This window comes from Drosophila eugracilis, unplaced genomic scaffold, assembly GCF_018153835.1.
Source record: "Drosophila eugracilis isolate 14026-0451.02 unplaced genomic scaffold, ASM1815383v1 contig_2154, whole genome shotgun sequence".
Classification (NCBI taxonomy): domain Eukaryota; kingdom Metazoa; phylum Arthropoda; class Insecta; order Diptera; family Drosophilidae; genus Drosophila; species Drosophila eugracilis.
In genome coordinates, this window is record NW_024573038.1 from 6,745,872 (window position 1) to 6,770,569 (window position 24,698).

The 24,698-nt window shown below is 37.3% G+C and overlaps 5 protein-coding genes across 6 annotated transcripts; 4 read left to right on the plus strand and 1 right to left on the minus strand.

Moving 5' to 3' along the window:
• Positions 1-51: 51 nt before the first annotated feature.
• Positions 52-21,212, minus strand: LOC108114350 (CYFIP-related Rac1 interactor B). Of its 2 annotated transcripts, none has more exons than XM_017225291.2 (5): positions 21,011-21,212; positions 19,485-19,792; positions 6,480-6,743; positions 1,301-1,563; positions 52-1,231 (listed from the first exon to the last, which is right to left on the minus strand). In XM_017225291.2, exons 2-5 carry the CDS (start codon positions 19,665-19,667, stop codon positions 967-969), a joined length of 975 nt encoding a protein of 324 aa, XP_017080780.1. In that variant the 5' UTR covers positions 19,668-19,792; positions 21,011-21,212; the 3' UTR covers positions 52-966. The 2 variants fall into 2 exon arrangements, with proteins under 2 accessions (XP_017080780.1, XP_017080779.1); XM_017225290.2 differs by having other exon boundaries at positions 19,485-19,840.
• On the plus strand, positions 1,671-2,961 carry LOC108114352 (intersectin-1). Its single transcript, XM_017225292.1, has 3 exons — positions 1,671-1,707; positions 1,772-2,413; positions 2,635-2,961. Exons 2-3 carry the CDS (start codon positions 1,784-1,786, stop codon positions 2,806-2,808), a joined length of 804 nt encoding a protein of 267 aa, XP_017080781.1. The 5' UTR covers positions 1,671-1,707; positions 1,772-1,783; the 3' UTR covers positions 2,809-2,961.
• On the plus strand, positions 3,378-4,657 carry LOC108114353. Its single transcript, XM_017225293.1, has 2 exons — positions 3,378-3,496; positions 3,559-4,657. The coding sequence occupies exons 1-2, from the start codon at positions 3,449-3,451 to the stop codon at positions 4,231-4,233; spliced, it is 723 nt and encodes a 240-aa protein (XP_017080782.1). The 5' UTR covers positions 3,378-3,448; the 3' UTR covers positions 4,234-4,657.
• A 322-nt stretch (positions 21,213-21,534) lies between the features above and the next one.
• On the plus strand, positions 21,535-23,120 carry LOC108114349 (ankyrin repeat and MYND domain-containing protein 2). The gene is made up of 3 exons (XM_017225289.2): positions 21,535-21,849; positions 22,016-22,789; positions 22,846-23,120. The coding sequence occupies exons 1-3, from the start codon at positions 21,646-21,648 to the stop codon at positions 23,074-23,076; spliced, it is 1,209 nt and encodes a 402-aa protein (XP_017080778.1). The 5' UTR covers positions 21,535-21,645; the 3' UTR covers positions 23,077-23,120.
• A 395-nt stretch (positions 23,121-23,515) lies between these two features.
• LOC108113991 (1,2-dihydroxy-3-keto-5-methylthiopentene dioxygenase) lies at positions 23,516-24,572 on the plus strand. Its single transcript, XM_017224734.1, has 5 exons — positions 23,516-23,718; positions 23,791-23,868; positions 23,932-24,059; positions 24,141-24,234; positions 24,298-24,572. The coding sequence occupies exons 1-5, from the start codon at positions 23,596-23,598 to the stop codon at positions 24,433-24,435; spliced, it is 561 nt and encodes a 186-aa protein (XP_017080223.1). The 5' UTR covers positions 23,516-23,595; the 3' UTR covers positions 24,436-24,572.
• Positions 24,573-24,698: the final 126 nt, after the last annotated feature.

Sequence of the window (24,698 nt, forward strand, 5' to 3'; positions counted from 1 at the left end):
AAGGAACGATAACCGATCTTACATCTAGCCATATTCATAAAAACAAACAAATTTATGGTTGATTTTGTGTGATATTTATTTTGATTCAGCATTCTCTATAGTTTTTTCTTCAGTTTCTGTTCATTCTTATCGCATATATAAATCTTTATTTAGTTTGTGTGAATTTTCATTGTTCTTTTTTTTCAGTTTTTTTTTGGTACAAATCGTATGCGTTAAGTTTTGCCATTTCATTAATCTTTTATTTCTATTTGTAAATCTTAAAAATTACTATTATTGCGCAGCTCGAGTTTATTTTGTAGATTTGTTTAAATACGTTTATCAAAGTTGACGGCGTGGAAATATATACTTATAAATGCATCCGCTTTCTGCTTGTGGTTCAGTTGTGTGTAGGCATTTTAGTTCGTACAATTCGTTTGTTTAGTAATCAATTAACTTATGCATTGTTTAGATCTTTACACATCGTCGTCATGTACAAAAAAATACTCTAGATTTGATTTAAAAGTGTTTATTTTTTTTTCTTTTATATGTATAATCTCTGCTTTAGTGAAATTTAGGATTTATCTTTCATATCTCTCTCAACCATCAGTTTAAACTTTGCGCTAATTTGTTGTTAGGTTAATTGGGGTTTCTTTTCATTACTTAAAATTAGGGCTAGATTATCAACTAAATATTGTTGCTGCTGATATATACGTTCCACTTTGTTCGACTTCAATACGTTATAAGTGGAGGCTGGCTGGCTGGCTGCTGGAGTCTAAAACAGTACGAAACAAATGCTGGAAATGCACACGGGGTAAAAATAAAACTAGAGGCTGCCTCCTGCTAGCACAACACTCGCTCACAATTTTTACAAATAATACAAGAAAAGCCTACTAATTACATAAATAAAAGTAAAAACCATTTAAATCGATACGCATACACATAGAAATTAACGTTAATGAACTCTCCTCCCATCGATCCCCTCCGATATTATGCGGCCAGCAGGCGCTGTATGTTCTTCGGCGTATTCTCCCCATTCAAATGCTTCGTCGTGTACCGCAGGGCGTTGAGCAGCGGCTCCGCCTTGATGGCCGGCTGTGCCTGCAGCAGTCGGACGCACCCTTTTACATCGACGTGGGCGCCCCGAACGAAAGCTCCCTCTGGGTGGACATGGTCATAGAGAATCACCAGGCCGACCATTACGCGTAGCACCAACATTTTCGTGTCCTCACGCTCGATCTGTTGCAGGAGTTTTCTGTAACAAAGAATAGAGAATTTATTACAATATTTTCATTTTATTTGGTAAATAATGTTTTCAACTCACGGATTTTCCAGCATCCTTAGGCACACCTTGGCCATGGTGCCCAGCGTTTCCGTCGTGTTCTGGACATCATCGGCATTGTCATTGACGAACTTTGAGGTGGCCTCGCTCAGCACCTTGAGCATGGGCGTGGCGTGGGCATAAAACAAAGACATCCTGTTGGCCAGCTCCGTGCTGACCAGCATGTTCTCCGTGGAATCAACACGCTGCCTGCTGACGATGCGTCTGTAATAGCTAAAGTCATTCTGTATGGCGGGTGTTTTCATCTGAAATTAAAGATGGTTAAACTATGTTAATTTACTGATATATAGAAAATTCGCAAGTCCTATTTTTTTTTTTTACTAATCACCTATCACTTTGTATTGAAACATCCGTCAAAATGAGCAACAAAAACACAACAGGATTTAGGGGTATTTAATTTAAATTTGTTCAATAAAATTGTTAATTTTAAATATAGTTTTTAATTTTTTAAAGCAACTTTTTGGGATGTTGATTCCGACTGATCGCAGGCAGAGGAGCTACATTATGGACAGCTCCCAAGCGCCAAAATCCAAGAGCAGCCGAGATCAGGATCGCAAGGATCGTGACCAGGAAGGAAAGGCGCGTGACCAGGAACGCAAGTTGCGCGACGAGGAACGCAAAGAGCAAGCACAGGAACGTAAAAATGAGCAAGAACGTGATCGCAAACGGCAACAGGAACGACGAAAGGAAGTCGAACGGGAAAAGGAGCTAGAAAAGCAACGTCAGCTAGAATGGAAACAGGATCTGGAGAAGGAACGTGCCCGCGAGAAGGAATTGGAGCGGGATCATTCAAGGCATGACACATCCACTACAGCAAAAAAACCAAACCCAGAAGTCACCAAGTTTGACGAAGAATTCGAAAGGGACATCGAGAAGTTGGAGCGCAATATATGCCCTTTGGATTTTCGCTCCAAAACAATGGCCACCATGTGGATGGACAAGCTGCGCCAAACACCGCAAAATGTATCCGAAGCTAGATCGAGGAATATAATAACAGCCCATCTAATCAAATGCTGTGGCGAAAACATATTCAATAAGGAGCCCTTCAACCATCCACCGCCACCCGAAAGTTTGTCCGCCATAAGAGAGAAAATGGTTAGTGGCACTTAGGCTTACAATTTTGGAATAATTTTTCTTAACATATGAAAGCTTCTCAACACATTTTTAAATTTAATTTTTCAATTTAAAACATAATGATATTTTTTTCCATACAGAATGCACTTTTAGAATTTTCCTTAATTTTCGAAATAACGTGCCAAGCATTCCAAAGGCACTTTTATCCAAAGGTCAATTAAATTTCTTTCTCTTCCTTCCAGTACTTGACACGGGATAGTACGTGCCATGGAATGCCTGTGGCCAAACAGCGGGATCCAAATTCCCATTTAACTCAATTGTTTAACGATTGCCATGATGGCGGTGAATTCCTAAGCCAGCTTCCAGTGCCACGTGATGGGGCTTTCTTTATCCTACACTTGCACCCAAATTTATAAGAGGTATTGATGGGCTTTGCAAAGCAAGCCAGCTAAATTCCGAATGAAAACTCAATTTAATCCCCTTTTTATCGATCCCTCTTTTTAAGAAAACGTTTGTAGTTTTTTGAGACAAATAAAATGAGCTCCTATTTTGAAATCTATGAATTTTCAGGGAAAGTTATGAAACTCATAGCAATCAGCTTTACTAACAATATCACAAAGCAGCCAGTTTTGTAGCTATTAGTTATTGTCAACACTCGCTCTTGTTAACCTCTAATTAAGTTTGACTTGAAAATCTAATTACTAATTACGCGGTACGTGACACCGCAATTTGCCTGCTGCCTGCTGTCTATTGGCCGTGCTGCCACAGCCAAACGGTTTTCCACTTCGGGCCAGGCCCAAAACAACCAAGCCGCACTTAAGCTGTCAGGGCTGCATCGAAAACGTGCGTGAGAAAAAAAAACGAATACCTTACAGATTTGCCGCCGCGAAATTTTGAGTCAGGTAAAGTTGGGTTGCTCATCCAATCACCTTGACAAACGAACATCTTGCACTACTATACAATACTATATTGTACTATACTATATAGTGTCCGAGTGGCTGTTGTGAAACCTCATATAAATACGTTATTAGCATAAATCGTTCTGAACAGTCTGAAATGAAGCCGCGAACAGGACGGATCGTGAAGAGCAGTTCCCAGAGCTGGGTGAGTGCTTCTCGAGATTATTCGACACCCGAGATGATTAATCTATTAATGATTATTTTTAGCTATATGCATTTGTGGCCCTGATGATGATAGATGTAGCTTGGGGTAGAGCCCAGTATGCATCACCTTATGGCAATGCTTATGCAATTCAATCAACAGCCAACTACGCCCAATCGTATTCCCAACCAGAAGTGCAATCGATATGGTCTGGATCGCCTATTATTGTGAATGATAATCAGTATAGTGCCCAAGAACAGCAGCAATATCCAAAAAATAATGATTATTATGGAGGTGGACCTTACTACAGGCAACCCTATCCGAATTGGAGAAGGGAAGAGCTTCCGGCAACACGCGCTCCCAATCACAATTACAACAATGTACCAGGATACTATTACTATCAACAACAGGAAACTACACCCTCACCCCCACTTCAATATCCTCAATCTGTTCCACCTCAACTTCAACCCTATCCACACTCCAATTCAGAACTAGATTCCAGTGCTTCTCGTCGCGATGAGGATGAGCAAGTGGTCCAAATTGGTGGCAGCCGGTCTCTGGCCACAAATAACTATCAAAATATCTACAATAACAATGAAAACTTTTATGAACCGGCTCAACCCTGGCAGCGTCGTGAATTTCAAACCAAATATGCCCAACATTATGCGGAATATTTGCGTAAATATCCACGACGCCTGCAGCCAGTTTACAATACCAGTGAAGATTTCGATGAGAAGTAAGGAAAAACTGTGTGAATTTAAATCTGTACATAAGCCAAATTGAATAAATCCCCTCAAGAGCCATTAGCCTTTTGAAAGCGTGCCAAGAAAACAATTTTGTCTGTATTCTGGCCAGATCAATTGCAACCGATAAAGATTAAGATGCAGCTGCTGAAAAGTCAACATATAAGTAAATATTTGCTTGAAAGGGATTGAGAGGGTTCTTCCCACTTTGAATATAAATGGTTTACCATAAGAAGGAAGGTAAGCAAATTATATCAATATAATTCCAAAGGAACTATAGATCTAAAATATCTCATTTATGGCCAAAATATAACTTTATACCTAAACTACTTTCAATTTGTTATCCAATCGACTATCCCAGTCCCTATCCCTATCCAAACTCTTGGAGAGAAAAAAGCAATAAAACCTTGTTTATGGTTTAGTTTCAGTTTAATTTTGTAAAACTTCCTCTAGCCCATATACACCTTACACCAAACAAACACACTGCAAGTAAGTGCCTCTCGATTTCAGACGATTTTTCGCAATAAACTCGACATTAAAACGAAGCCAGTTACAACCAAAGTCAATAAATTGTGCAGCATACTTTGCGGCTGACTGGAAATAAAAGCAACAAAAGCCAAAAGACAATGGGGTCTCTTTATTGAGGAACGGAAGTAGCTTGGGAAGCACGTCTGGTCTATATACTCGTACACAACTTTTACATTGATATATATATCTGTGTGAGCCACCAGGCAGCTGACACTTTGAGCACACAATGAACGTGCAGTTTACAGCGTTTAACATCATCATCATAGGTACTATTATCATCGCCTTTGCCATCATCAACATCATCATTATCATTGGGGGCACAAAGTTGCAGACACTTAGACATCAGAGAGTAGAAGCCGACGACGATGCCGATGACTTGGCCATCCATCCATCCATCCATCCCTACACCTCCCAAATGTCCTAGATCCCTCCATTCTCCCTTTACTCCTCTAGTACATTCTGCTCCCCCCGGATCGATTTGATGAAAGTTTCGCCAAAACGGAAGCGAGCCATGGGAAATGCGCCATTCACAGGGATTTCCCATTAACCAAATCGATTTTGTTTGGCTCCGGACAAAAAGCCGACATATTCAACTGCCAACACAGAAAGTGGTGTGTTTGTAGATAAGATTTTAACCCAGTGCGGATACATTTGTTCGCATATTTCAGGCTTTTGTTTATGGTTAACACTTGAGGTAAAATAAGTATCTAAATACTGCTATTTGGTTTCAGAGAACACCTATACTTCGAAATACTACATATACTTTACATGATCTCACTATAACTCTCCTAAAATTATATTCTTTTTAATAATATATTATTCAAAATATTGTTATTAAAAACCCAAGTTGCCCTACTCAGCTGACCACCGCTGTTTGGGCCACCGGTGCCGGCTTTATTCATTTTACAACTTCATCCGGCCATCGGTCTTTTGTCGTGGGCCATTTGGCTTGCGTGTGCGTAAGTGCCTCCGATGCTCCACTGTGGCTCGAATGAATGCACGGATGGATGGCCTGAAAGATTTTTCATCAATGGGCCGAGGCACGCGCTAGTCGTCTTGGCCAGTCAGTCAGTTATTCAGTTATTCAGTCAGTCAGTCAGTCAACCAGGCAGACGGCAAGCAAGCAAAAAAGTCAGTCAATTAAAAATGCAACCACGCGCACAATGAGTTGGCAGTGGGACTTGGTTTGGCTTCATTTGACTTGGCTTTTAGATATTGCTTTGCTTTGGCTTGCCAGTCGTCAGACATCGCCCACATAAGGTAAACAAACAGACAAACAGGCAGTGAAGAAGACAGAATTTAACCCACTAATAACTCAGTAAACAGATGGAGATAAAATCAATTAAATCTTGACTGAGGTGTTGCCTCAGTTTGCATCTCTTTAGTTTTTGGTATGTGCAATGATTTACAAAAATTTCCAGTCTGCCAAAAAGTTATGCAAATATTTCGTTTAACACATTACAGAAGTAATACAAAGTTTGATTAACAAATATTCCTAAAATACTGGCCTTTGATAGAATCCATTGCCCGAAGAATTATTATTAATAAAATACATAACCCATAAATTCTCATTAAAATTCTACTGTCATACGCAAACAATGTAATGTTCGGTTTTTCCCCTCACTAACACTTAATGGGTTAACATGGTGGGCGCTGTACCGCCAAATATGGACCATGGAGCTTGTAACACCCAGCTGTCAAAGCAACTCACTCACCTTGTACTCATCGAACTTCAGCACGAACTCCAAGATCTCGGCCAGCTGCTTGACCAGCGCCTGCTGGGTCTCCAGATGCTGTGTCGGATTGAGTTTGCCGCCCACCAGCTGGCCCAGCAGTTTGGGCACAATCTTGTCCAGCTCCATGGAGTGCTCATAGCAGCGCTTCAGCTTATCGACCAGTGGCAGTACCGCCGCCCAGGCTTTGCCCGTCACCTCCGGGGATGGATCGGCGATGGCTTCTCGGATTTCCTTGCCGGCACCCTGTAAAGTTTAAGAAGGAAAAAAAAAACGTCAGTCAATACATTCGACTACGAAACTGGACTAAATGTGAGTTTGGCATGCGAGAGTCGTAAACGTTTGTTACACTTAAAAACTATTGGAATCCTGTAGAAAATTGTAGAAATTTCATCCAGTTCATTGTTTTAATTTGTAATTTCGGTTAAAAATTGGGAAGATAAATACGATTTTTTTTGGTAGTTTAGCTATCTTTCTTAATCAATAGTAAATATTTATTATACCCCCAATAACCCATTTTTTCCTGAGTGCACTTTTTTCCTGTGGTTTTTTACTGGCCTCTAAAAAAAAACTATGCCTGCTGACCGACCACATTTCAGGCATTTGTTTTATTACAATCAGCGAACTGTGAGCCATTGTGGCCGGCTAGTTTTCATCGAGGAAAACTCTGCGTCTTTATTTCTGCGGCACATGCAACAATAACGACGTCGAAAGCCGCGTGCATTGACCGGGCGCAGCGATTTTTATCGATGCTTTATGATCTACAAAAATTATAAAATACAAAAAAAAAAAAAAAAGTAAAGGAAAAACACACACGGCACCGGGAAACTGGAGCTAACGAACGGTCATTGCATGATGTTAAGAGTTCATTTTGTACTCAGCAAAATCAGCAAATGGCGTTGATTATTTCAATTGAGGTCTTTTGGCGTTTTTCAAATACATTTTAAGTGGCTAATAATGCCAGAAAATATATTATTTTTAAACTGCCATTTAGGTTGGTATTAGTTAAGTTAGAGAAAGAAAGTGCAATATTATTTGTTATTGGTTATTACTTACATTTTCTTATAATTATTTTCAACGTCAATAACTTTTAGAAGAAACAACTTTCTAAACTAGCTGCTAAATTCTGATGAAGCTAATCTTAAACAAAGGCATTCCTATCTTGAAAATTACACATGCCAGCAGGAAGTTATTTAGTTCTCAATACAAAATTCGCCTTAAAAGTTTAAACTTTTATCAGGAATTCCAAAAGTGTTGTTTAATTTCAGTTAATGATTTACTAGGAATAGCAACTTACGGAGAAATGCATTCAAAAAGTGCCTCAAAAATAGTAAAGATAAGTATTTAGGTTTCGGATAAATATTTATAGACATTTGCTTAAACTAAAACTCTTTAATTTTATAATAAAGCATTTAGAAAATATTATATAAAGTCTATTTAATGTAACTAACAGCTATTGAAGACATTATGTGTTATTCCCCAACTTTAACATCAGTCAACTCTCATACTTGGCTAACTTAATTATGGCTTTCCTATACATCTTTTGGTCAAACAACAAGCAACATAATTAGATAATTATATACCACCATATGATGGTGTTTGCGTGCCCACCCGATTATACCATATTGGCATACATTAAATAGAATTAAATATAGCCAGCCCCGTCCCCGGCTGATTCGACCTAAAACTCCGCTATTAAAACCACATTCGAGTTACGCACAGCTCAGTGGGCTGCGAAGTTCAAGCTCGGTGTATCAGAGTGTGAGTATCTCCTATAAAGAAGTAAGCGAGTGTTATTTTTGGTTTGCACACCTCTCCGTAATCTAAAGGTATATAGCACGTGTTGTGTGTTTATAATTAAATCGCTGCGCATATCAACAAACACTCAGACTGAAGGCAAAATGCAGAGCAACACTGAAAGATTATACTTAAGAAACTTAACTAATTTTTTGTTTAAACGAGTTTGAAGTATAAAGTTAAGGAAGAATATTTGTTGACAAAAGGGGATACTCTTCAAGGTCTGAACATCTTAAAAGATTTTTTATATAGAACTACCGATTAATTATGTGACAAATCAAACCTTAATCCCCAAAAATGAAATATATATATAAAACACAACATTTTCTCCAACTGTAGTAGTACAGAAGGCCCTCATTTCCAAGTATTCTACCATGAGTACTTTGGCATAATCATAATAATAAGAACGCAACTGTCTGCAGCCAGAAACGAGCAAACATTGCATCTGTGATGCTTTGGCTTTTGTTTTCGCTCTCGGGCTCTGTGCTGGCATTTCTTTTCACTCTACATAATTTACACCTGTCTGTAAGTCAAGATCTTATGTCCTTGGCTGCTGCACTTGAAGCATCCCAGAATGTTTAACGCGCACAAACAAGTAAACAAAACGTGAGGGGGAGTTGTGAAAAAAAAGAATAAAAAAGAAATACAAGTTGGGAGGGGATGAGGATGGCTGTCGTTGACTTGGACTTTGTGGTCCATTTTACACAGAAAGCAATGAAATAAAAACATCTTTAAAAATTCTTTAACACATTCTTCAGTGATAAAGAAAATAACTTTAATGGTCGTTTAGTAAACTATTTTATTAGAACTTTGAAAGATTTAATCTAAAATTATTAGTGCGGTTAGAACTCAACTTGTCCACTTTATCCAAGATCTTATTTTAAGTCCCATTTTTCCAGTGCACATTCCCATTTCATTCAGCGGCATTGTCTCGTTTACGCCAGTGACTCTCTAAGGACTCTCAAGCACACGGTCATGCAACGGAAATGGTTCTGGCCTGGTCTGCTCACATCTCCTTTGACTTGGTTCTGGTTGGTATATGGTTTTGAAATAAACGTGGCCTGTGTGGGCGTACTCTTCTTGTTTACTAGCATTCCATACCAGAGGAGATTGCAAGCTGAGATTTTCGACGAAGAGAAGGAATACTTGGGGTTTCCCTCACATATGGCCAAGTATCGTTAGGCAGCTCACTTTTGTTTATTACCCTTGCGGGTGGCATTATGATTAAGGGCGGCAGTTTACCCTTGCGATGGGGGAATAATAATTGATGGTACACAAATATTCAGAATTTGTTGCGAATGGAAAGATTTTTAAATTTAAATTTGTCAGTCTTACTAAAATCAGAAGCCCACTAATGGGTTTTAAAAACTTAAAAAGTAAATAAAACAAACTTGGTTTCTCCTTTAAATTTTCCCTGAATATGCAAGGGTACTTAAATACTTTTCAATACCAAAGTCTCTGCATTTTCACAGCCGTTTTCAGCTGATGTCGCCTGCATTTTATCTTGTGTCATGTGCATGTCAGAAGCAAAAAAAAAAAAGAAAAAGAACAAAAGGCGTAGGTGTTTGCAGGGAAACTTAAACTGAAGTCACATGAAACGGGATCGAGACCCCGCATTGCATCTCCTGTCCAGTGAGCAATTGTGTTGATTCACCACCGCATCCCGTCTTTACATATACACGATGGATGTGCTCCATTTGGAAGGCACGTGCTATCTGCTTGAGCGTTCGTTCTTACCAAGAAATGAAATGAGAAAAACCAAAGAAAGAAAATCACCCACAAGCACAGCCACAGCCACAACAAACTTGAACTTGTAAGACTTTTTCCTACATGCACTCATACTTGCTTGCTCAGATGAAAAGAAATCATAATAAAGCGAAGAACCGTTTTTCATTTTGTAACTGTTTCTAGTTTGGGGTTTAATTAACACTTGCCCGTCTTCTCATCAAGCAGCATAAAAGCGCAATCAGTCAGCGTTTCATTTGTTCCATCAAGCAGCAAAAAAGCTGAGAACCACTAACAATGCTAACCACACATAACCACAAAGCTACACTTAGATGAATAGTTAATTAACTTTTGGCGAGTGTTGCATCTGCCGCAGAATGGCAGTGTTCCTTTTTTTTTGATTTTAATTGAAAATGAAATTAGAGGCAGCAATGCGGAAATGCAGAAATGAAGAGAGAATGGCCTGCCCTAGATAATTGCCAATGACACTTGACAGTGTTGTTTAGCATTAGCGAACATGATCGTGTTTTAATCGTAGCCCCCCACACACTCACTCTTAACTAGGAACCTGCTCTAAGCTGCAGATCTATCGTGGAGACAAAACACGGAGAGAAAATTATAGAGCTTATAGTAGAAACACTATCTTTGGAGACGTGGAAGTACTAGATCAAGACCTTAACTTAAAACAGAATAGCTGATAGGGTAAGAAAGGGTTCTAAGGGTCCATATCAGAACTCTGTAAGTTTCTGTAAGCTTTTAATACCCAATGAAAGTGCATCAACCATCATAAAGTAAAAAACAATAAACCTTGATGTAAGAAAAAGCTGCTTTTAATATATTTATGCAGTTTTATCGTTAAAATTTCCCCTTGTGCAACTGTTTATCAAGCCAAGTGGCGCTAAAGTGCAACTCCGACTTGCTGTTGGACTTTCGCCCACAATGGAAACGCGTGACGCTATAAAATGGTTGATGTCATGCGTTTTTCAAAACGGGTAGGGGGTAAGGGAGCCGCCGGAAAAGTGTGGGTGTTGCAGCTGCTAAATGGAAATGTTTTCATGGATGCCACAGAAGTTGTTTACAGCTCTTGCAATGTGTTTAACAACAAACAGTGATCCCCAGTGAGAGGACAGACATGCCAAACATTTTTTTTGCTGACATTTTCATTTCCATAAAAATAAAACGACTGCGCTTTTCTAATTTCCCTGTGCTTTGCTTGCATCATCAAAGCGCCGGATTCGAATTCCCATCACGTTGAAATGAATCAATGAATGAATGAATCGCAATCAAACAAAAAAAAATGACAAAATATATAAAAATATTTTCAAAGAAACAGACGAACGATAAAATTAGCAAGCCACAAACCAATGCAAATGAATTCCGAGAACTTAAAAGGCCAAAACAATTTCCCAGAGAGAGAGAAAGAGCGAAAACTCTTTGATGACTGGTAATTTCTCATAATTTTTTCTATTTTAACAATAAAGGAAGGAGTCGAATGATAAAAACAGAAAACGAAAGCGCAGGCCAGAACAAAGGAAGCTGAACCCACAGACACTCTGTCGCCAGTCATGACAATACTAAAATATTTAAAGGTATATATAAAAAAAACATTGCAACTGCAACAATGACAACCAACGATGACAATTGCAGTCTACAATTTTCTCATAGCGCCACTCAAGATGACTAACATAATCATAAATGTTTCATAATTTCCAACAGCGCCTTCCGCTGACGAGAACAACTTAATAATTCCATGTCCAAACAGAGAAAAGAAAACTTAGCCACAGTTTTAATCCTATATCAAACTCGGATATCAGCAAACATAATAAATACATACACTTACGGAAACTCGGTTTACAAATTTACCATTAAAAGGGCTTCGTTTCTTGGAATCTAACTTTTTTCTATTTAAATTAAGATTTCAGAATTGTATGACTAAGTTGAATTTTATTAAAGTTCATTTCATTCCCCACAATTTTAAAACTTGACTCAGACGTTCCCTTGATTAAATGACTTTAATGAAAGTCTATTCAAAATATTTCACTTCATAAATGTCTAATCTAAAAAATGTAACTCATTTGAGATGTTTTGTCATTTTATGTATATATTAAATATATATATTATAATAATTCATGAATAAAAAGAAATTAATGATGTTCATTTGCAGACAGTCAGGAGATGAGAATTTAATCTCTATAAAAGAAATGAATAATAATTAATAAATATTTTTGTAAATATAAAAAAATGGGAAATGAGAATATTAATTGAGATTTAAAGAAATATTTCTGAACTGAAATCGCATTTTTGACAATTTATATTTCCGAAACCTCATCTTTTTCTTCCAACTTTTCCCCAGTGTATGCCTTGCAAAACTCTTTGTTATTGTTGATGTTGCCGCTGTTGCGTTACACTTGTAAAACTGCTGACTCGGACAAGAACTCGCAACTATGGCTTTTGTGAGTCACAGTTTTCAATCTGAACGATCGTTGTTGACTGGGGCTTTTGTTGAGGGACAGAGACAGGATGACCCACTGAGAGGGATAGAAAAAGACAGCCAGAGGTGAGAGGCAAGTTTGCCTTTTAATTTTCACAAGAATGCGACGATGCTGTGCATCATTTGCTGAACAATAGGATTTAACAATTAAGAAAGATCACTTACAGTTGAGGTAGCACTTTATAAATAGAGATTATCTAAAGCCTCTCGATATTGCGTAAATCACAAATGATTATGGTTTCCAATGAAAGTCATCTCTGCGACATATTTGGTCATTACACACTATATCGTAGAGCAGCAGCAACTCAGCGGCTGTAAATCAGTAAGAGCTTAAGGAATAATGAAATTAAAGTTAAATAACTTTTAAACTCAACTTTTATTCAAACTCTTATGGTGCGTGAGTTGTAAACTTAATTACCATTTACATTTAAATGTGCGAATGTGTTTATTATTTCAAGGGTTTCTGGCGCTTTTGCTTGTCACGAGCACAGGCATAATTCATCAAGATAATCGAAGCCCCAACAGTAAAAAAAAAGAGTCGGAAAAAACAGCAGCAATTACAACAATGCCAGCGATTGCCATAAAGATAAGATAAACCTGGGCATTATCAATGTCAGGTGAGCGAAAGAGAGAGGCATAATGGGCCATGGAAGGTTCAAAGAAGTCGGGGAATTATCGTAAACATTTTCCAGGGATTTTTCACCTACGCTTAATAGGATAAATCATATTTTAAAAGGAAAAGCTTTAAGCTTGGGTTTCAGTTATATGTTCCCAATCAGAAACGATAAACTTTTTGGACCATTATGGATCATAAAAAGTATTCTTCACTCTTTCAGTCTTCAGAATAACCCCTGCAGCACTACGTCTCTGAATTCGTAAAACAACAAACCGAACGATATGCTAAATGATTGCATTTAATTATCGACAGCAGTTCCCTTATCGGAAACCCAAGTTTGACGCACATCATCCGAGCAGCCAAACAAATGTCAATGTCCCCCAGGGGAAAATTCTGGGAAATTGGCAGACGGAAAAGGAAAAAGAGCTATGGCATTCCCATTTACCAACACACACACATGTCACTCCCTCGTTCTCAATTAAGGCGAGTAAATCACATTTGTCAGTCACGAGAGGTTGGGGCTTTTATATCGATTAAAAATCCATTCCAATATCACCACTACTACTGTAAACTCTCTCATAAACAGCTGTTCAAAAATTGGGTTAGCATGTGAATAAAAAATGAAATAACTTCTGTTGCTGTTGGCATTTTAATTGACAAAAGAAAAGCTGGGAAATAAATCAAAAAAATTACAGGAATTCCAGAAAAAATGCAACACTTTTCTTCAGGCACGAGATACTTTTTTATTTTGTGCAAATTACAAGCATAAACGGAGATGGCAAACAGTTGGCCATAAAAAAGTTATAAAATAAAGTAAATATACGAGTATTTCTGCACAGACGCCGGCAGTAAAAACTGAGCTGAAATGCTGTCTCGTTGTCGTTGCACTTTGCACTCCGTCTCTGTTTCTAAGCAGCTTAAAGGGACTCAGACACGGTCGTAGACCTTCCTCAGAAGTCGTAAATTGGTCACTCGACATCTTTAAAGCCACTTTTAACAAGAATTGTATTTAAAATGGCATTAACAGCATGGTTAGAGCCATTGACGAATGGTGGAACGTTGCTAATCCTGTCCTAGACATCCATAAAAAATGAATTTTCAAGGCTTAGCTTAATTTGTGGTTTTATCTATTATAAAAAACAAAACTAAAAAAGAAATATTCTATATAAACAAAATGATCCTGGGGGCGTTATTCAATTAAATTAAATTCGGTTAAATGAAATCAGCTCAGTGCCATTTTAATAAATCACAAAAATGTGTCATGCAAAGACAGTCCGTTTCATAGCCAATATAACAATAACAAAATGTATTTATGAAAACAAAAACAAACTTAAAATGCCAAGCACGTGTAATTTAAAATGTAATTTATTTTTCTTCATATATATGCAATATTTTTGTTAATTATGGTATAATTTTAAAACGCACTTTAGTATGTCGCAACTGTGTAGGCGATGCCACAATTTTTGGCCCCACTTCCCAAGCACCTCAAAAATCATTAAAAAAAATTATTTTAAAGTGCACTCAAAATGCCGAGAAAATGATACTTGACGTGGTTGTTTGGCTGAAACAAATTCCTCATTGAGCTTTACACTTTAAATGTGTGCACACTTTAATTTACTTCGATCTGTTTACTTTTCGAATTTTCTCTATTTTTGGGCGCAATTGATTTGTAGTTGATGACGTCGGAAATACGAAAAATAAATAAGTATTTTAACGTTAAAGCAATAAACAATTTGGAAATGGCCAACCAAACCCCAAACGGACTTGGAAAAGTGAAATGCAATGAGTGATGAATTTCAATTTTAACTGCGACTAATTTGGACAATAAAGGTTAGAAATGACGAAATCAAATCTAACTGCTTTGGGACGTAATTTACGATGTGGTTGTAAAATAAAACCTCGGGGGGTTCCCTTTATGGGGTGTACTAGCCTACATTTTAGGAAAAATGTTTACAAAATTTTACAAATGCGGAAGTTTAGTTTTAAGAGGGCTGCTGTTGGAAATGATAAATTCATTAAATTGCTGACCTTTAAAATGTTTGAAATTTTTGTTTATACTTTCAGCGTTGTTTATGTCTGTGGTTTCTCTATTTTTGGGGGAAATTGAAATTTGTGGTTTAAGAAGCAGGAATACACACACTGGAAAGGTATAAACTATGAAAAGAGGTTTGGAAAAGCTAAATGCCATTATTGATTTCCTATTTTAGTTAAATTGAGCTTTTAGTGGTCAATTGTTAATTACAAAACGTTTGGTTTTAATACATTTTGAAGCCTTTTTTGATGGTGTAATAAAATCAAACATTTTCTAAAGCGATGTATGGGGTTAAATTAAAATGAGCAATGTGTTATAGTGAATCACTGAACTAAAAGATAATATATTGTATTATTTTATGGCATATTTTAGCACTAATTATTAAGTATTTATAATCCCCATTTTATATTAAACAAATTTATAAAGACTGCCCAGAATCATCATTTCATAATATTCAAATGCCGATCTCTGGCACGAACATTATAGCGATTATATCGACTGACCAAGCGAATGACCAACCGGAAGTTGGCTTTTATTTCCCTCTCAGTCGCTTTTTGTGATTTTGCATTCGCGCACATCAGTTAAGTTATTCGTGGAATGGAAACTGGAAGAGGTGGTGGTGTGGGAGTGCCGGTATGGAGGTATGGGCTCTATCTAATGACTGCTCATTCCGATTCTGTGATTATTCTGACTGCCACACAACTTCTCTGTCTTTGATGGCCCTCTCATTAAATACTTAAATGTGCATATTTTTATATATATTCATATGATGCTAAATCGTTCTTTTTTCACGTATGTGGAGCACTCTTTTAAATGGGTCGCTTGTATATCCATTTTGGTAGAGTAGAGCTTCTCCCCCTTCGTGAGTGAAAGCAGCTGTGACTGAGTTTGAGGGGAAAATGGCTTGTAAATGGGGGAATATGACAAATCATTATATTATTAGGTGGGAAATTTGAAGTTGTTTTAGGTCAGAGAAAGAGAAATAAGTTATAGACTAGGTTTGTCAGGGAAAATATCTATGTTCGGTTTATACAATTTAAAGTGATTCACATGTTAGGGAAACTTAACTGCGGGAAGTATAAATAAAAGAGTCACTATTTAAGAAATTAATTAGTAACACCACAAATGTATTAATTAAACTTAAAATGATTATTTTCTTAGTCCAAAATAAACTTAAAATGAACAACATTTCAAAATAGTTACATCAACAAAGAACATTTTTTAAGCATGAAAACCAAAGAGCTAGATGATAAAAACATTTTGGTGACTCAAAATTTGTGAATAAATTAAAAACTCTATAAAACTGATAACATAATGACTCAATTGTTCTTGGCTGAGGCTGTAGGGCCATATCAAACATTATAAAACAATTCAAACCACACAAAAAACCGAGCTGATATAGAGTACTTCGCACTTGTTTTCCATAGAGGTTTAGGAATCCAAGGTTGCGTATTGGATTACTCCATGTGTTCGACATATGTTTTTCTATGACGATAGTCAGCTTATCTCCTCATCTGTCAGCGGTATGGAAAACCGCAATATTTATGTCTCAATTTGTATAATTTAATAATATTCCGAAGCAGTTCATCAAACTACAGTGACGTTGTCCCACAAACCCAATAAACTTTTATCTGTACAGTACCCACACGATGTTTATTGTTGTTGTTTTTTTTTACCATTCTTCAGGTGAATGCGTAAGCATCATTATTATGATTATCGTTGTTGCACTAAAATTGGGGTTTTTCCCTATTATTTTTATTTGTGGCCCTTTGTTGACCTTGTTGTTGGTGTTGTTTGTTGTTTATTACGCACACACACAATGGGCGCCTCTTATTCCGTATCTAGTCTGGGCCAATATTTGACAAAAGCGTCACTAACAAGTGAACAAGTGAACAACTGATAAATCAGATAGAAAAGCCTATTATAACAGAGGAAAACTCGTACAATGATGGTACTAGGGGAACAATTGTTAAAGATACTTAATGACGAGTTTATTTTAAAGCTTTAATCCTGACAAATAACATCATTAAAATAGCAAAAATATCAAAATATTTACTTTGATCTTTTTAAGTCAACAAAAGTTATTATATTTAACTTTTATTGCTTTTTAAAGCTTTGTTAATTTCCCAACTTGATTTAAAGAAACAAGAAATGCCAGCGGAGAAAGAGAAAAACTTTGATTTTTACTCATTGCAGTTTTCATTCTATTTATAGCAACCGACTTGTAAGAAGAAATACAGAAAAAATAAGGAAAAAACCAAACACAACATGAAGTTTTTGCCATTTTGCCAGCTTTTGGCGCCTGGCCAAGTATTTTTGTTTGAGAAGTGGCAAGATGGGGGAATCACCTACTCCGCAACCAGTTTGCTTGCCTTGACAACCAGTTGGTTCCAACCCAAAAGCCACCCACTCAATTTTCGGGGCAGCGGAAAAATAAAGAGACCGCGCGCACAGAGCAGTCGAATAAAAACTGCAATGAAAATAAAATGCAACCCACAGCCCGCAAATGAAGCGCATTTTAAATACCTCTGGGTTAGTTCTAGAAAAAGATATCAAGAGGGTCGACGGGAATCGGTTGCACCAAAGCCAAAACCATAAGGGTTAAATGCTCGACGAGGTCGTCTTTGTTGCTTTTTGGTTCCCCTCCATTTAAGTGGGTCAACAGAAAGGAAATGAGCTCATTGGTATACATTTTCCAGTTCATTTGCGTTGATTAAAGCTTTTCGGCCTGACATTTGTTTGTCTGCGCCCGCCCCTCAGTTTGCCCCTTTCCCTTTTTCTCGCCGCTTTTGTTGTCTTTTAGCGTCTGAAACCCAATTAATAATTTTGCACACACCAATGTGAAATAGAATTTGTCGCTAAAAGGTCAAATGCACAAGAAAAAATACCATTGATACAAATTCCGCAATATTATCTTATCTTTATGTGTTCAATAAATCTATTTTTTGACAGTAAAAAAATGTATGTTAATGAGTTCCTGAACAAAATGTCAAAAAAGAACTCTGATAAGAGCCTTCAAAGATCGAAACCTCTTAACAATTTCAGCAGCAAAGATAAAAATAATATTAATAACACATTTCTTATCTATTCGATGTGAGTATTATTAACCAGTCTCCACTCCTATATGACAAATGAGAGTAATCTGTTTTTTTTTTAAGTACCAAGTTATACTTGATAAGAGAATGATCATCAGAAATCCATCATAGAATTTTTTTTCTGTGTGAGTAACGAAGAATTCGGGGGGGTGACTAATTCTTCCCGAAGAGAAGAATTGGAGACACAACAGAGTGTGAAGAGCGGTGGCAAATGTTGGTTAATGACGTCAGTGGAGCAATGATAATGAAAGAAGTCCGTTTCTCGCTCACCGGATCGGATCATGTGGGCACGTGCGTGAGTCAGACCATTAAAGAGACCCATGGAGAGTTATGTATTCCGTATGAGGAGAGCAGAGGCTTACATTGGAGCCACTAGAAAATGCGGTTGACTTTATAGCTATTTTTCAGGGTTGTTAATCTTATCAGCTGCAGAGAGTAATACGACTATTTAAAGCCATTATTACTTTTATTATGTTCGCTCTAAGTGATTGATTTTATTCATATTTATGAACAAATATTTGTACGATAAATGGATCCTAAAAGGTGTGCTTAGAATGTCAATTTAAGTGGTTAATAATAATTAACCACTCTTGTTATGCTAATTTAAATGTTATTTTTGGTATTTGCTTTGTTTTTATTACCCGTAAATTAAATATCAGTTCCGCAAATATATTTTATATATTTTATTTTACATTTTTACTCCAAAGAGGGTTAAAGAAACACAACTGAAAGAGAGTAAAAACTGGGCAGCAAGATAATGCTCAGTGCGGCTCTTTTCTCACCCTGCCAAAGGTTAAATACTCAATTTGTTGCTCGTTTATTATTGCTCTTTTTGTTGCTGTTTATTTCCCGGCGATTGTTGTTATTTTTAGCAAGTTGTTCAAATTATCAGTTCTGTTCTTTACTTTAAACAACTTTGAAGAGTGGCAAACACAAATTGTAAACAATTCCTGTTAAAAAAGGCAATCAATAAAAGTTTGCCTTTAAAAATATTTCTTAACTGATTTAACCTTTTCTATATATACTAATTTTTATATTTCACAGCAATAAAATTACAAATAAATCTTTAAAATAATATATACCCTCCCTCTGAACAACTTTATAAACTATTATTTCAATCAAATAGTGCTTCGAACTATAGAAATTATTAAATGAATTCCTAGTAACCGGTTGTAGGCTTTGCGGTTAAACCCAGAGTAAATGACGCATTTGGCCAGTCGGCGAGACTCACCCGATAGATCTGTATCTCCTCGAGAACCACCTCCGATTCCCGGAGAACTCGCTCCACCTCGTCGTAGACCTCTCGCTCCGTTTCCGTGGGCGCGGCATTCTCGAAATCCAGGAAGACATCGTAGGATTTGGCGGCGCAACAATTCGAGTCATCGCGTGACAGCAGGCTCAGCAGCTTTCCCATTTTCTTTGATTAACTAATACTTATTGTGTTGTGGTGTATTTTTTGATATTTGTTTTCCTTTATTTATTTACTTTTCTGGTTATTAATTAGCACTTTTAGTTTTTTTTTTTTTTTTTTTTGGATCACTGCAAGGGATGGGAATACAAAAGAGAACATATAAGCAGCTGTTGCACCTGTTGTCACAAAAATGGTTTAATAAATTTTCTGGTTCCCCAAAACGCAGCTGCAAAAGTTGGATATAGTTGGTGGTGTTTGATGGTTGGGGAAGCTGCATTCAGGAACTTGTTTCATTTCTTTTTTGAGGACAATAGAGAACGGCAATCTCTCAAGGGTGGGAAAAGCGGTGAAAACAAACTCCTGCGTTTACTATGTTTTCAGCCCCCTTTTGAAAAGGAACTAATAGCACAGATGGTTTTGACTCAAAGAAATTCTCGGATTGCAGGCTGACTTTTAAAAAGGGAAAAACAAGGTTTTTTGATGTTCCAATATTTTTGATTACAAGTGACTTTAAGGAATCGGTTTAAAATTAATTATTGCATATTTCTTCTGTATTTACTGAATAGTTTAAAATATATATTTTTATTAATATTTTATGGTGATGGAAGACAGTTTCACAGGATAATAACTTAAAACGGAGTATTAACATTCCGCACAGTTCATTTTTAATGTTTTCATTTTATACTTTAAAGTTTAAAAAAAAAACCCTTGAAATATTGAAACAATAAATAAGAAATATATCATATTTTCCATGCTTTTTTGCTTTTTTCGCCCTTAACCGATATTTACTGTATTGTTTTCGACCTCTGAAATTGCACTGCGGGGGGTGAAGAGATGAGCAAAGGAGAGCGGAAGATGTAAAGGAGAAGAAAATAGCCATGTGTCTGCGGTCTATCTCTTTCTCTTTTCCTCTGTTTCCTTTGCAATATGTGTTTGTGTGTGTTTCGCAGGAAATGCTGCGAAATCGAAACAAATCGAAATTGGTAAACAAAAAAAAGAAGATGTATGGAATATAGGCAAGGCCAATTTTCACACATCGTTCGAAGTAGGAAAAGGCCATTTTCCTGCTCACGCAGCACATGTAAACACATATTGCAAAAAAAAAAAAAAGAGAGCAACAAAAAAACGGGCTTGTTTTTATTGAAGAATTGTTTCCATGTGTCTGTAAGACTTTTGTTTATCTGGCTTTTCGTTATCTCGCTCTTTGGCTCTCCTTTTTAGCGCCTGATTCGCTATTTTGCGCGCTTATCTTCACTTTTATTATTTATACATTTTCCCAATGCAAAAGGGTTCGTCTGCATTGGAATTTCTTTCCTTTCTGCCTTTATTTTCTGCACGCTTATCACCTTTTCCACTTAATGCGTTTTTTATAATTGATTAATTTTTATAAAAAGCGCGGCTGCGCCTAAAACATTGTTGGCACCTCGCGGATTTAAATGCTTATATTTGTATTTGATTTCGATTTAATTCGATTCGATTCGATGCGAATGCGATACACACGCCGCCGACACACAAAAAACACAACAACAAAACAATAGAGTGACCGTTGAACAGAAAACAGATTTGGACACAAGAGAGCGTTCGCTCAGTTGCAGCTCTTTTCTGGCTCTCTGGCTAGTTTTCTTTTTGACCACAGTGTCGCTTTCCTAACAGAAATTACAATTTTAAAATATTTCAATATTTTAATTGTACCAATTCCAATACCAATTTCTTTAATTCTTAAACAAAATCTTTTATCTAAAACAAAAACATATTAATATGATACCTTTCTTATATACTATTACCAAGCAGAATATTTGTTTTATATACATATAATTTTAAATGAGTACCACTTATAATACGATATATCGCATCCGAGACTGTGTTGCCTAACGTTACAACTATCGCTGTAAACCCGTGCACGCCGAAAACAGTGGAGTTTTCTTCTTGATTATCATTATCCGGAAAACCCTTGAAAATATCCTATAAAAACATAGTCACAATGACCGAGGAGAGCAAGAACCCGCAGCTGGACGACCTGCAGCGCCAGTTACTGGATAGCCTGGCCAAAAATGACACCAGTAGATTCAAGCAGCTGCTGGTCACAGTGAATAACGTGAATTTCGTGGACGACAGCGGGATGTCATGTTTGGCGCACGCTAGCTTTAAAGGAAATCGCGAGGCGGTTCAATTGCTTCTGGATATGGTGGGTATAATATGAGCAATATGAGGTTTTTACCCTTCAAGCCACAGGTGTTTCGAATTTGTGCTAAAAAACCTACCCTGAAATAGTTTATTGGGTACTAGACATCATGAGAAAACTCACATACATAGGTATTACAGAACCGCTTATAACTCTCTTTTTCCAACAGGGTGCCGATATAAACCTTAATCAACATGGAGCTGACTATACGCCTCTGCATTTCGCTGCTCTATCTGGTAATACACACGTGTGTCGGCAACTTTTGGATGCGGGAATCAAGCCCGGTAGCATCAATAGTGTCAATAGGACTGCTGCCCAAATGGCCGCTTTCGTAGGCAACCATGCCTGCGTGGAGACCATTAACAACTATGTGACTCGCTCAAGTTTGGAGTACTACACCCAAGTGCATGGCCAGCAAACGGAGCCACAAATACCACCGAGTTTACTAAAATCCTTCCATGCCTTTGTCACCGAAATCAATCTGCACCCTGTAAGGATTGCCTTAAATGTCCAGTCACTGGGATTGCTTAGGATCCTCTCCAGCCTGCGTAAGACCCTGGCTTTGATGTGCGAAAAGGAAATGCAGAAGTCTCATGACCTTAACGAACTGCTAGCCTTTAAATTCCACTATCAGGGTTGGATTTTGGCTGAATTGATACGCTGCGAGGAGCAATTCAAGGCCCAGCATAAGGAGAAAGGCGGCGAGGAGGCAACAGATGCCAACAAGAACGACTTTATTGAGATGTTCGTGAAGCGAGTGCTCAAGGAGAACAAGCTGGGCCAGCTAGACTATGTGGAATACACTTTGCGAGAATGTGCCAGGGAATTTCCAGTAAGGGAGTGCACCATCTTCCGGCAGATTGCAACACAATTTGGCGCTAAGGATGCACCACCTGCCCTGACGATCCTGCGGAATGCCATCAACGGAATGAGGGGATTTGTGGTGGGTTTAATAAGTTATATATTTTAATTAAATTTAACATTTGAACTTTTTTGCAGGACGAGGGAAGCTACTGCAGCACCTGCGGCGCTGAGAAGCCGGATAAAAAGTGTTCCAAGTGCAAGGCGGTGCAGTATTGCGATCGGGAGTGCCAGAGACTCCATTGGTTCATGCACAAGAAGAGCTGCGCTCGCCTTTTGGCCCAGTCCCAAAACCAATCGCAATCCCAGTCGAAGGGAAACATTGACACTGCCGAGCTTCGTGAGGAATTGGCCAAACTGACTGCGTAATTGGGTGCTTCATTTTAACGCTAATAAATGTAATGTAAAAACAAGGAACTAAGCATTTTCATGTACTAAATTAATGTTAGTACCAACTTGTCAGTTGACTTCACCAAATTATGCCACAAAATTAGTTTATAATAATTGTATCGGTCGGTTAGTAAAAGTCAATTTTAGGTTTTATACTAAACAACCAATTTCCTTAATTTTCAGCATTTTTATAAATATTAACAGAACAATAAAAGATTATATTGAAAAACATTAAATTCAAGCAAGCCTTTTATTTAAAAATATTGCACCATAAAAACAATTTATAAAATTAAATTTGGAAATTTTATTTATTTTCGAATAGTAACGACATTTATTTTACATGTTAACAGTTAACAGCATTAGTGGCATTCATCTGAGAATTCTGTTATCTAGTTCGAAAATTCGAAATCAACAAACAGCTGATTATAGTTTAATTTTCCACTTGTTAGTCGATTTTTGCCATTTGCTTGTTTAAAACCGCTTAAAAAAGTCGGAAAAATGGTACAAGTTTGGTATATGGATACGGAGGAAACCGATCAGCGCCTGGAGCATCATCGCAATCCCCCAGCTTACTTGGAACTAGATGATCTTTATAAGAAGACCGGTGTGGAATATTTTAAAGCAAGTGAAACTGCGACTTTAAACCTTTTGTGACCTTGGGGGCGAGCTTATCTTGAATATTCACTTTTGCAGATCAACGCGGACAACTACCAGAGCGATAATACTCTCACGGAACTGCGCGCGCAACGTGGTTATACCTATGATGATGAGGCAAGATCGATGTTTTTACTCAAAACAACTATAGATCCTGTATAAAACAAAGATTTATTACAGATCACTTGCTCGGAAAAGTGCCTGCCTGACTATGCCAACAAGTTGAAGGCTTTTTTCACTGAACACCTGCACACCGATGAGGAAATTCGCCTGATTTTGGATGGATCTGGTTACTTCGATGTTCGCGAGTAAGTTTGCCGGATTTTATTTGTTTACTTTCATTGCTGTATTATGTATTTATTGGTTGTTAAATTTAAAATATCTCGCAGTAACGAAGACAACTGGCTCCGCATTCTGGTTGTGAAAGGAGATCTTATTATAATACCAGCTGGCATCTATCATCGTTTTACTTTGGATTCCAACGTAAATTGTTGCTTTTCATATCCAAACTGTTTCTCTAAATGTATTTTTGTTTTTTGTTTTTAGAACTTTATCAGAACTCGTCGCTATTTCGTTGGGGAACCCGTCTGGGCTCCACACAATCGCCCCGCCGATGATATGGATTGTCGTAAATCGTACATCAAACATCAGGCCGAAAACTTCGTGCAATTCAACAAGGTTTAACATGAAAGCCGAAATATGTTATATGTTACCCAGTTTTTGATATTTGTATATACAAAAACACGCCAATGTATAAGTTGGGCGTTCTTTTATGAAATTTTATTAGCTTATTAAATGTCAGCATAACAAGAGAAGTCTAATTTATGATTTGTAATTTGAAATACAAAAAACGGTTTATATTAATTTAAAAGGGAATATCAATGTACTCTCTGTTTGGTTTATGTACTTGCTAAAGCTAGAATTCGAATTTGCAAACTGCAGTGTGA

Coding starts and splice junctions, on each gene's coding strand:
- LOC108113991 (XM_017224734.1), top strand. CDS start 23,596: ATGGTACAAGTTTGGTATATGGATACGGAGGAAACCGATCAGCGCCTG. Junction 23,719..23,790: donor CCGGTGTGGAATATTTTAAA/GCAAGTGAAACT, acceptor TCACTTTTGCAG/ATCAACGCGGACAACTACCA. Junction 23,869..23,931: donor GTTATACCTATGATGATGAG/GCAAGATCGATG, acceptor GATTTATTACAG/ATCACTTGCTCGGAAAAGTG.
- LOC108114352 (XM_017225292.1), top strand. CDS start 1,784: ATGTTGATTCCGACTGATCGCAGGCAGAGGAGCTACATTATGGACAGC. Junction 2,414..2,634: donor CCGCCATAAGAGAGAAAATG/GTTAGTGGCACT, acceptor TCTTCCTTCCAG/TACTTGACACGGGATAGTAC.
- LOC108114349 (XM_017225289.2), top strand. CDS start 21,646: ATGACCGAGGAGAGCAAGAACCCGCAGCTGGACGACCTGCAGCGCCAG. Junction 21,850..22,015: donor TTCAATTGCTTCTGGATATG/GTGGGTATAATA, acceptor TTTTTCCAACAG/GGTGCCGATATAAACCTTAA. Junction 22,790..22,845: donor ACGGAATGAGGGGATTTGTG/GTGGGTTTAATA, acceptor ACTTTTTTGCAG/GACGAGGGAAGCTACTGCAG.
- LOC108114353 (XM_017225293.1), top strand. CDS start 3,449: ATGAAGCCGCGAACAGGACGGATCGTGAAGAGCAGTTCCCAGAGCTGG. Junction 3,497..3,558: donor AGAGCAGTTCCCAGAGCTGG/GTGAGTGCTTCT, acceptor GATTATTTTTAG/CTATATGCATTTGTGGCCCT.
- LOC108114350 (XM_017225291.2), bottom strand. CDS start 19,667: ATGGGAAAGCTGCTGAGCCTGCTGTCACGCGATGACTCGAATTGTTGC. Junction 6,744..19,484: donor AGGAGATACAGATCTATCGG/GTGAGTCTCGCC, acceptor TAAACTTTACAG/GGTGCCGGCAAGGAAATCCG. Junction 1,232..1,300: donor CTAAGGATGCTGGAAAATCC/GTGAGTTGAAAA, acceptor TCTTTGTTACAG/AAAACTCCTGCAACAGATCG.